This window comes from Dunckerocampus dactyliophorus, chromosome 4, assembly GCF_027744805.1.
Source record: "Dunckerocampus dactyliophorus isolate RoL2022-P2 chromosome 4, RoL_Ddac_1.1, whole genome shotgun sequence".
Taxonomy (NCBI): domain Eukaryota; kingdom Metazoa; phylum Chordata; class Actinopteri; order Syngnathiformes; family Syngnathidae; genus Dunckerocampus; species Dunckerocampus dactyliophorus.
In genome coordinates, this window is record NC_072822.1 from 23,316,862 (window position 1) to 23,329,144 (window position 12,283).

The window sequence follows — 12,283 nt, forward strand, 5'->3', positions numbered from 1 at the left end:
GGTCCACATTTAACTTTAATTAGCTGTGATTTATTCATACTGACTGGATGGCAAGGAGAAATTGGCTCATCTGATTATAGTCAAGCATGAAAATGACCTGATTAAACACTTAACGAAACCTGAAGGAGGGATACATGAGGAATGTTGGGAAGGGGATATTAGGACATCAGCGTAGTGAGCAATGTTTTGTACATCAGTGATTTCTGATGGTCCTCTGCAGAGACGCAGAGGACCATCGCACTTCTGTGCACTTCTGGACTCATTCTGACATGAATGAAAGTTGAGATTATCTGTGTAATGTACAGTAAATGAACAGGAAAATTGTGGCGCATCTCAACGACAACAGACATTGTAAGCCAAACCATGAGTGACCTCTGTCCCAATGCTTTTGCCCATATAGTGTATATTTCTATTTGTATTTTATAAATCCTTTTCTCACGCTGGCTGTTTGTCTCTCCTCAGGTGTGCAACCGAATGAGAGTCCTGATTCTAAGACTTTTAGTTCAGCCAAAGTGTCCGTGCTCCAGCGCTGCCAAGAGCAGAACAACAGTGAGGTGCCATTTGCGCCTCCACTGCCCAGCCCCACCCCAGCCTCGGCGCCTACGGGCTCCCCAGCCCCCGCTGCAGCAGCAGCGCCCCCAGAGCCTCCTCGATCTTGCCTCCCCACCCCACCTCCCCTCGGCATCAAGAGGGAGCTGCAAGCTCCACCCCCTGTCCCTTCCCCTTCCCCGCTGAGGGCACCACCCCAGCTCCACCCTCCGCACCTACACTCACAGCAAGAACCCTGTGCTCATCCACCCCCTCAGCACCACACCCGGCAGATCATCAGCCACCAGGTGCACCACCCGCTGCAGTACAGCCTTCACGATATCAGGTAGGTTGTTCCTCAGGTCTCCTGTCAAATACAGGAAATTGTTTAACACAATAATTGTAGCATACAATAGATGAGTGGAATGCGGACAAGAAGCAGCTAGAGTCCCTTTCCTTGTTTATGTGAGTGGTAAGAGCAATGTAATAAACCATGGCACGTTCCAACCTGATTTAATGTAGTCAATGTGACAGACACTGTAAAATCATACACAACACAGTATTGACTTTCTTCATGCGGAAATTGATTTTCCGCCACCCGTGTAAGATTTACTGTTTTTCATTTAACCATTTCCCCCTTCGTAATGTCCGTGCAGATTTTTCCCTCACAGAGGTCCTCTGAAAGAGTCTTCATTAGGCAAGCATTCTTACAGTGTCAGAGCCAAGTGTCAACTCACTATTATCATATCAACTGCACTGAGCACACATCACATCAACGCGTACATACAGTACACATGCATATGAAACTAGCCGAACAAAGTGCAATGGGTGAATTGTAGAGCTGCATCATGCTACTACAGTATGTCATTGAATTGTCTTGTATTGTATGTCAACTTTATCTTCAGCCACCAGAGCAGTCCAATTCTTCCTAAACATCACCTCGGACCATCTCCACACCACCCACTCAGTGGGCTGCCATCCTCAGCCCCTGCCTTGCCTCTCTCCATTGCCAACCTCTCTACCTCGCACTATTCCTCCCTGCGGAGCCCGGCACATCGCCATTCGGCCATGTTTGCAACCCCAGCCACTCTGCCTCCACCACCGACCTTACCTACCAACAGCTTAGTGGTGCCTGGGCACCCTGCGGGTACCCCCTACCCAGGTAATGCTGCAAACACCTCATACAGACAAAGTGTAGTTTAAGAGCAGTATAATTACATCATGTATTCCAAGCAGTGCTAGTGTCACTTAATTATTTCCAGCAGTGGTAATACAGTAATCCCTCGTTTATCGTCGTTAATTGGTTCCATACCCGGCCGTGATAAGTGAATTTCCATGAAGTAGGATTCCTTATTTAGGGGAAATAGAATATTTTTGTAGTTATGGCATAGAAAACCTGTTTACAACCTTGGAAATATGGTTTTTAACATTATCATACCTCTCTAGATATGATGTAACAACGAATATTTGGTTAATACAAATTTAAAAGTGATTATAGAGTCACCTTTACATTTGTATAACCCGATATAGTAGACATAATAAGAGTAAATAAAATATTTCAGACATAAATAAAACTCGTGCATGTGTGTGTCGCAGTAAGTGTGTTCTGTGTGGAGGATAGGAAGTGACGTCGTTGGTTCAGAGTTGAGTTTTAGCATGTCATGGGTTAATGCCACAACAGTAGCTTCTATTATTATTATGACTATTATGATTATTGTTATTATTTTGTGATTATCATTGTGCCTGTTGTGAGATAATTCAAACCTGCAATAAAAGCCGGTTGTTCTGGTGATCAAAGCAATCCCAATTCTACCCCTCAGCCTTTCCCCTTCCCCTACCCTTTAGCGTACCCCTTCCCCTACCCCTTAAAACCCAGGGCCAAGGGGAAGAAGCCACTAAGAAATGAGACACCACTTGATTCTCATTACATCATCACCCTTCACCGCTTGCTGGCTGTGACATAGGCAGATGAGATAATTACAGTTTTGATAATAAATGTTTCCTACCATAAAGTAAAGCACATGCATTTCTACATTATTTTAATGTTATATAGCTTACCTCACAACACCTTTCTTAAAAGAAAAGACACACATTTTTACAAACTGTGACATTTTAACAGCTTACAGCCAGCATTGTAACAACATTTATGTATTAAATATACACATGAAATAGAAATAACTTAATCAACAAATGTATAAACCTTATCAAGCATCACTTCAAGGTTTAAAAACCTCCCTGTTTTGGCCTCGCTCTCCTTCTGTCGTTGATGTTCTCTCTGATTGTTTTGTAAGAAAGTCCAGAATGACATTTTGTTGTATTTGATTTTTCCATTCTGAGATTGTAGCTTTTGAATGGTACTGGAGTGCTATGTGCTGTAGCAGAGGGCTGACTTTAGTTGGCTCAGCGTCTCCTACAGGGATGACACATGCATGATTGATGGGCTACAACTATTAAGTCATTGTAAATACAATAATAATAGTAATGTAGTAATTGTGTGCTGAAAACAAATATAGAGTGATGGTCCACATATGGTCATGTTGTTTACATCCTTTATTTAGCCCACTTCCTGACCATCCGTGCTGTATGCTGAATACATTAAACATATGTCACCATGACAATTGTTGGTGGACGAGGGTGGCTATGATTCACAGCAAACAGACTTCACTAGTTGTGCTGCATTACCTGAATGGTTAGACAGCTAATATAAAATGCCAATGTCACTATACACTCTGGAGCGGGTATAGCCACCTGCCATGGCCGGGTGAGGTGCATTGTGGGCGGTCATATGCTCCGAGTAGCCTTCGCGCTGCCACGGAGCTCGGGAGAACCAGAGTATAGAGCGAAGATAGCCACCCACCGTTGCTGAGAAAGTGTGCCCTTTAGTCGGACACAAACATGGCACTCTCTCGGCCAGTTCAGTAATGTGATTTAGGGAGTGATTTATTTTAAAATACAACTTACAATGAACAGGCTAATGTGGTCGCTATCTAGTCATTGTCTAATCATTTATGAAATGCAGTAGATTGTAGTGCAGTTAGATATCGGTGTTAGCCGGCTAGTTAGAACTCACGAAAACCCACAATTCAAAACATGGCGAATATTTACGTGGAGTAGCAAATGTGTTACTATATAATAAAACATGAGTGCTGTTACTGTGAAATTCAATAATTATGCGTGATTACTTACATTTTTATGCTTCTTTCGGTCTCTGCGCGTGTGTTGTAGCGCCGCCTTCCCCTTCATTTCAAGTCTGCACCTCGACCACACGAGGTTCTGAGGGGTATATACCCCTTAGCACTTTACCCCTTACCCCTCTATTTAAGTAGCATTGGGATACCACTTGATTCTCGTGAACGTGCAAAACCTAGGGGTAAGCGGAAGAATTGAGATACAGCCCAAGTCTGGTGCTTGTCTCACCAAACAATTATTGACACCTAGTGACCAAGGTACAATATGACATTCACAATTTGAATGACTTCTTATTGGGTTATGTTTGCATTTTAGTTCATTTAGCCATCTTTATGCTTGAAAAGCTTAATTTAGGCAAAAAATATGTGCAGTTTGCTTAAATATGTATATATTTTGACTAATAATAGGCCGCATTCAACCACAAAACAGCATAATTAATACTGTACATGTTTGAAAAACTGTGATAGAATGAAGCCGCAAAATTTGAACCATAATGTGGCGAGGGACGACTGTATTACTGGTGTTACTGGTCACAATAATTTGTCACATTTCACAACTTATGATGAGTTTCACTCCCAGATAAAGTAGATCCCTGCTTTTCATGAAGATTATGAACCGAGACCATCAGCAAATAGCGAAAAACTGCAAGTAATTGATACGGCAATAAAAATGTCTATTTTTGACACGCGAATTGTTATCAGTGAAGCATAAAGACATAAACATGTATCATGTGGGCTTTCTAACAGTGGTACACTGTGTGCATTTGACTGATTCTGCACATTTGTTTTAAAATGACTGGTTCCAGTACAGGTAGTCGTCAATTTATGACAACATTCTGTTCTGAGCAATCAGTCGTAAGTTGATTACGACACTGTAAAGTTGCAACAATTAATCAATGAATCGCTGATTAATCAATTATCCAATTAATCGACAACTATTTTGGTATTTGATTAATCATTTTAAAATGTAATGTAATGTAATGTAATGATTTCAGCCTCTCAAATGTGAATATTTTTTAATTTACTTAGTCATCCATAGAAGCAGACCTATTATCTTTGTGTTTTAAGCAAAACAAGATGTTCACACACATCAGCTTTCACTCTGGAAAACAGTGATCAACATGTTCGCCTCTTTTCCGATATGTTGCAGACCAAACCACTAACTGTTTGTGTTTGGGTCATATTAACTTGGTCCATCCAGGTTCGAACTGATTACTCGATTAATCGAATAAGAAATAATTATTAGTTGCAGCTCTACAGTACTGTAAATAATCATGACAATCAATCATTATTAACGCTATAATCCACTTTGTATTTGTAATGTATGTCAAAATACACAACAGACTTGACTTGACATCAGTGTTTTGTGTTTTTTCATTCATCCAAATATATAAAAAATAAATTAAATGACTGTTAACAAGGCTTATTACTATTAAACATTATTAAACACGTGGGGGCTAAACTTTCACAAGCTGGTTCCTTATTACTTTCCTATCTTCAAAGGGTGTGAAATAGAGTGCAAGAACTGAAGTTCTCATCTCATAGCAATACATTTCCTGCCTTCTTCAGTGAGGTTCATTATCTTGGTGGCCTTCCTTTGTCAGGCTTGCGCCAATTAAAAACGTAGATAACGACTAGCTGTATTCCATAATTCCATGTAGGCATTTAGTCGCTGGTGAGTTGCAAAGTAAGTACATAAAAACAAAAGGAATGCTTGCATGAGATTGGTGTGAAAGCACATTAGAGCCTTGACCTTTATGTCGTCAAACAACTAGAAAAGTGCTCGTGAGCCAGATTCCGTTCCCCAACATCAGTGACCGCTGATGTCACAAATGTTCTTCTGGATGAATGAATGCAAATTCACACAAACACTCTAAAATCTTCTCGAAACTATTCCCAGTAAAGTGAAAGCTGTTCTAGCGGCATCTGGAGGACCTGTACTCCAGCCTTCCCAATACTTTTGTCCATAGTAGACTGCAAAAAAATACCAGTTTTTGTTATTTGTTATATCACGTTGGTGACCCCTGCTGTAGAGTAATAGAGTAAATTAAGTATCGCTAGATTTAGTGTTGGGTGTGTGATCCAAGATGGGCGAGAATTTACTACAGGGAATAGTCCTCCCGCATTTTTATTAATACCACAGGATTCAGTGCACCAAAGTGTAAAATACATCAGTTTGTTACGCGCAATGTTTGTATGATAAGTGTACGAGACAGTGTACGAGTTTTCTATGAAAACTGAACCATTTCAAAATTTGACATTTGAAAACTGACTGCATACAGTATATATGATTGTCAACGTTAAATATGAAGATTATCAGAGACCTTAATCTGTGTTCAAAAGTCATACCAACAGCAGTAAGCTAAGTCTTATTTCTTCAATTACAAACAGCTTTACGATAACCCCAGAAAACATGGTACGCTGCTTTCACCCCAGGTCACAAGATTCAAATTTAGATATCTTCCTACAAATCTTATAAATTACTGGTAAAAGGTGATATAGCAACTGCAGCATTAGCTAACAACTGGACAATCATCAAAGCTGGAGAAAAATGGAACTTCAGTGATTGTGTTGAGAATCCTGCAATTTAATGAATCCCCAGCAACCACTAGGGTTTAATCTTGGTGGTTTGTAACTATATCCGTAAAAGTTTTACCACAAAAGCAATCTGTGGAGGAAAACAAGGACACAAAGGTCTCCAGCGACGATGCTTGTCTCCAGAATACGCCTCACCATGCATTCTGTTGAAAGGCACGTGTGTGTGTGTGTTTTCTGCTGGGATGACTCTTGGTTCTCTCCTGTCTTTAGATACCAGCCTGTTGATATCATTCAACCAACCAATCATGTATTGCCAGCCTCATTCGGGGATTCTGATTGGCACATTGTCACAGGCAACTCTCTTACCACCACCAATGAGTCCCCACGTAGAAAACCCTCACAGCATGAGCTGGAGAAACAGAGAATGCCAGGTGACTATTTTCTTTCTCTTCTACCCTTGTTGAAGACTGACTGGGCGCCCGTGCCTTTTTTTTTCTTGTGTTTCCACCTTTCCACCTTCCCTCTCCCTACCCCCTTTTTTCTTTCCATTTTTTTGTTTTCCTCGCTCTCCTTTCTTGCAGAGCATGACCTCCTGAGGCAGGAGCTGAACAACCGTTTCCTGGTTCAGAGTTCAGAGCGGGGCCGGGGGCCGCCCGCCTCGCCGCTGGCCCCCGTGTCGCTCCTGAGGGCTGAGTTTCACCAACACCAGCACATGCACCAGCACCAACACACCCATCAGCACACCTTTACGCCCTTCCCCGCCAGTCTGCCCCCGGCCGCCATCCTCTCCCCGCCCACCGCACCTCCCATGGTGCGTACCCAAGCCAGAAATGTGAGGATAAGTAAAAAAATAAAAAAAAAATTAAATCTAGTCATTTCCCTTGCCACCCCTCCCAATCTCCTCCTCAATCAACTGCCCTCTTTGTTTTTTTTACCCCCAAATTGACCAAATATGTCCCCTAGTTGTAGGAACACCTCCCCTCAAGAAATACCAATTCTTCAGATATTTATGAAGATTAATGAGTGCACAGGATCCAGCCCAATACACTGGCTCACCTTCCCTCACCTGATACACACACTCATTCAAGCCCAAGAATGTCTTATCTGAATTATATACAGTAGTTGATATGGTTAGGGAGGCATCTCCATTGTGTGCATATGGATGTGTTTGGAAATGCTGCCATTTGCCTTTTCAAAAAGCCCAACAAAGGAGGGCCTGCAATGCAATTCAGGCCTCCCAAGTTCATCGATTGCAGACCTGTGTTTTTGCACTTGCTAAAATAGCCAACTGCCATTAGATTTTTCAAGTGGTGTGTGGGGGATGGTCAATCATCTGCATTTCCCAGATTAGTACTGAGGAAAAAGGTATAAGACTTTTCATTCATCATCTCCAACGTGCAGCAAGTCAGGCGAGAATCACAATTTTTCTCTTCTGGCACAAGTCTAATAGATGTCATCCATCATTCCCTGACCTCTGCTTAAGAGCGGCTGGTCCCATTAGGGCCCACTTGAAAATTGTCTCCATCCTGGAGCTTAGAAATCCAAGCTCTGGCAAAGTCTCAGATAAGTACTGAGAATGTTCCGGAGTCAACAAACCTGTTGTTATCAGGTTTACTTCATTGTGACATTGCAGTAAAGTACACCATACAGTCTTCACTCTGATGGTAAAACATGAGATAATTTCTCGTTTTCCTTCCTGTATGGGCTGTTATTGTCTATTTCTGTGACTTTGTGTCTTTTAATCTACTGTAACAACTGTTTTTCCTGACCCCATCCTGTTAGTCATGTTTTGCTCTTTCGATGCATGCTTAGAAAAGAAGGATTGATGATGATGTAGTTTTTGCTGTTTTGTCATGAAATCACCCTTTCTCTCTCTCTCTCTCTCCCTCTTCCCCCTCCTCCAATTTCAGCTATGTAACACACTTGGCTAATGGGAGTAATTAATGAAATGAAGAAGCATCGATATTTGTTTATTGTTAAATGCCCTGAAGCAGCTGGCTTACCAAATAGCAGCATTGACCCACGCTGTCACTTGCCCCTTGCCACAAATGCGGACAAGGAATATCTTAATTTTAAAGGATGAAAGATTAATCTTTAATCATCCAAAGCTGTTAACTATAAAACAGTGTCAGGCGCAATAAATTACAGGGCCAAATTTTTCTCTCGCTCCCTTTACAAGGCCATAAAGCGACAAGACTTCCCTCTCCTCGTGTCAGAATTAAACAAGCTGGTTTTTCAGAAATGCAGAAGAGCTGTTTAATGAGCTCGGAAGTTGACTCTGCATCTCTTCTCAGTAGGCTGTCTGTCTGGCCCATTAGAAGCCGGGAGCGTGCAGATGTGAATGTTCCTGTTATACACCCTAAGTCCAAACCGTGCGTTTACACCAGGCGCTTAGCCAACCTTAAACTCTCTCACTGCAAAACCACCCGTGTCGCAGCATACACAGAAACATATATTCATACCCACTCAATTTTATGTCAACTAAAATATGTCAGTGCCTGCCAAGAGAGTTTATAAAAACACTCGCAAAAAGTACCTGCAAATGGTTTGTGTATTTGTGGAGGGGAATATGTTACTGTCACTTGTAATTAGCGTGTTTCCAAAAAGAGAGCCTGTATTGGCTCCAGAACAGATTTACAATGCCGCTATTCATGTGCAGGACAAAGTTTTCCCTGTCTTCTCTACTTTTCGGCTTCCTGACGAGATCCTCATGTGTTCTGGGAATGATCAAAACGTTTTCATTTGAAGGATACAGTTGTTAAATGGTGAATTATCATTGTTGTTATTCTGCAACACTTTCACCACGTCAATTTAGCATTTCTCGAAACTTTGTGTTTTTTTTCAAGGTATGAGTTACACAATGAGCTGCCCTGAAACAGCCCCTAACCATTACTAATATTGTCTGTTCCACTCACAATAACTCCTTAAGAGCAGATCGGTCGCACAAAAGACTCCTTATATATTCCCATGCTTCCTACACAAACAGTTGATTTGTCTCTTGCTTAAATCGCTTTCATAGTCTTGAGTTTTCTGACAAAACAAACCGTGTGTGTGTCTTCATGCAGCCTTCTCAGCTATAGCTTTGTATCTGTTTTAAAAAGCCATAGTCGAAAACTATTAGTTCCACATTATAATAAAGTTTCCAATGAACAGAACCAATTGGTTTTAAGTGCCAAGATGGGGCCTCCATGCCTAAGCCTTGTATGCTCGGTTGGAAAATCTGCAGTCTTCTTGGCAGTCACTTGTTAGTAATTTGACTGCCTATCTGACCATGCAGTCTAAATAAACCTATGACTGGTGCAAGCCAGCTGCTTCACTTCAGGGCTTATTAGTCAGCATCAAATACTGCTTTTTACTGTTTTGCAGATGTTGATCATATGTGTTGTTTTCTTCCCCTAAATATAAGAAGATGTTGAAGAAGTCTTATATGTTGAATTGAGTTGGGATCACTTCTAATTAAAATGTATGTTTTCTGTTTTATCTCTTTCAGTTTGACAAATACACGCCAAAACTTGACAATCCGTTCATCAGACATCATTCAAATGTAAGTTTGTTTTGGTCATTCTAATTTAAAATACCTCTTGCATTTGGCAAATCACTGTTTGACCTGTTTTACAGTTGTCCTCAGAGCATCTGGTTCTCTATGTGAATATGCTTGGCGCATCTGATTTTATCAAGGTTTTCTCCCTCCCTTTTCTCCTCAGTTCTTCCCCTCCTACCCCCCTACCATGCCAGGCATGCCCCCACTGCTCCCACACTCAGGACCCTTCAGCTCACTGCAAGGAGCCTTCCAGCCCAAGGTCAGCCCCATATTCCAATTCTCAAGTTATATGGAAGCATGGGCTGAAAACACACACAATGCAGTGCATCCCCGTATATTCACCATTCAGCATTCAGGACCCTGCAAATTAGATTTTTTTTTTTTTTTTTACTGGTGGGAGAATTCACCACTAGTTGCACAGAAAGTAGTAAGAGGCAAACTTCAGCTTGCTTGAGAAAGTGTTCTTTATATGCAGTGAATAAGCTTTACACCCTTACTCACATGTTACAACAGGAGCTTATCAACCCAAATGCCTACAAATAAGACACATGTGGAACACACGATGTAATTGTGCCACATGGACCATGTGAGTATTACACACTAATATACATGCAAAACAATACTATTTTAAACTAATTTACAACCTGCAAGCCTGGCTGGGAAGCCCATGCACATACTTCCCCAACAGCAAGTTGTGGGTTATAAATTACTATTGTTAATAGTATTGTTTTGCATGTAAATTAGTGTCGAAGCGTTTACTTGGAGCGTGTGTGGTCCACCTGTGCCACTTGTCTTATTTTTGTTTGCACCGTGAGGGAGGCTCCTGTTGGTGTATTTTTGTGTGCCGATGGGTGTCTCAATTCCTTGAGTGTTTTTTGCCATTTGCAACTCTTGCATATAGTGGAGACCATGTACACTCACCTGTTTTGCATATCCACCCACCAGCCACACTATATGGTACATCAGCACAGTCACATGATATCTGATATAAAAAAGATGACTTGACCAAGATAATAACTTTTAGTTTTGATTGACACTGTCAGAATGGTATTGATTTAATTATGTACGTATTTCCGTGGTTGTACAGTTTGCAACGGTGCAGAACGGTGCTGCATCATATTGAAGGGTTTGTAATGTACTGTATGCCATCATAGATTACAGAAAAAATGATGTTGCATGGAACTGGTAAAATCAGATGCTCTCACTTTCCTGCAGACTTTCATTCTCACTAGGCCTGTCATGATAACAAATTCAGTTGGACAATAATTGTCCTACAAATGGTTAGTCGATAAGCGATATTATTGACAACATTTTTGAGACCATTTTTTCATTAATTATATGGCATAATAATGCGAGTACATCGTATCAAAAGCAATAAACCTTAATTTCTCAAGACTATTTAACATTGTAATTGGAATGTCAGCTTTTAAATAAAATAAATTAAACAACATAATATGTTAAACTGAAAAAAAAAGACAAAAACACCCCCAATGAAAATAAAATGGACTTTCAGTCTCTTTCAGCAAAAATTGTGCTAAAATAAAACTCACAGTCATAACCAAAAACAATAAAAAATTGACCCGGTCTCTGTGAAGAAAAAACTCTTTCTCTCACTACACTAAAAAGCACACACAACAATAAATACAATAAATAAAATAGAGTATAAAGTCTGTGTAAACAAAATTTCATTTGAATAAATAATGATTGGGTAATTAGGTATTATTCCTTAACAGGAAGGCGTAACATATAGCAAACAACACAGTGAGTGTGCACCATTTTGCACTCTTTTGTTTCCTTTGCCCACCAAACGCCTCAGTAAGTGTTAACTGTCAGGACGAAGGCTCTGCTGCACCTCCAGCAGTATTTTTTCTCACTTGGGAAAATTGTACTCAATGGTTGTGTTTGAGGTGTGCATACAAGTCGGTCGTATTGCCCTTCTTCCTCGTCACTACTTTCGAACAAATGCGACATACCGGTTTTCATGCTCTCACCTATTCATTCTATTTGAAATCAAAATAGGTTCACACCGCAGCTGTGGCTTTTGCCTTAGAAACTTTTGCTTTTGTCCCTTGATTCATGTTAGCGTATGCCCACGAGGCTAACTTGCTGCTAGCGCTCTGTGTATCCACTCATTAGTAGCCTCGCCTCCAAGTACTGGGACAAAGAGGCTGAATGTCTCAGACAAGGGTTCACTCTCTCCGTTCATTCCACTGTAGCAGCAACACTCACAGACAGATATAGAGTGAATGAACCCTCTTGTCATCCAGTCTGTGTGGTAACAAAAGCCGAGGAAGAGCCGAAGAAAACAAACACGCATGCGTGGACATGTCAATTTATCGAGGCCGGCAAAATTATCGATTTGGTTTGTTTTTTTATTGTTTGATGAATCGATTTATCGATTATCGTGACAGGCCTAATTCTCACAATCTAAGACAATTTCCTCATAAACTCAACTGTTGAGAAAGTTCAGTAAAATGATTATCTTATG

At 40.9% G+C, this 12,283-nt stretch overlaps 1 protein-coding gene across 10 annotated transcripts in view; it reads left to right on the plus strand.

Moving 5' to 3' along the window:
* The window catches only part of fbrsl1 (fibrosin-like 1), a 380,357-nt gene that overhangs the window by 353,011 nt on the left and 15,063 nt on the right, over positions 1-12,283 (plus strand). For 6 of the 10 annotated variants that reach the window (XM_054772261.1, XM_054772257.1, XM_054772260.1 and 3 more), the window contains 5 exons: positions 463-874; positions 1,434-1,690; positions 6,836-7,086; positions 9,745-9,798; positions 9,959-10,054. In XM_054772261.1, coding sequence (XP_054628236.1) covers positions 463-874; positions 1,434-1,690; positions 6,836-7,086; positions 9,745-9,798; positions 9,959-10,054 — 1,070 coding nt within the window. Of the gene's footprint in view, positions 1-462; positions 875-1,433; positions 1,691-6,524; positions 6,686-6,835; positions 7,087-9,744; positions 9,799-9,958; positions 10,055-12,283 lie in introns of all 10 variants that reach the window. The other 4 variants (XM_054772259.1, XM_054772263.1, XM_054772266.1 and 1 more) reach the window with 4 other exon arrangements.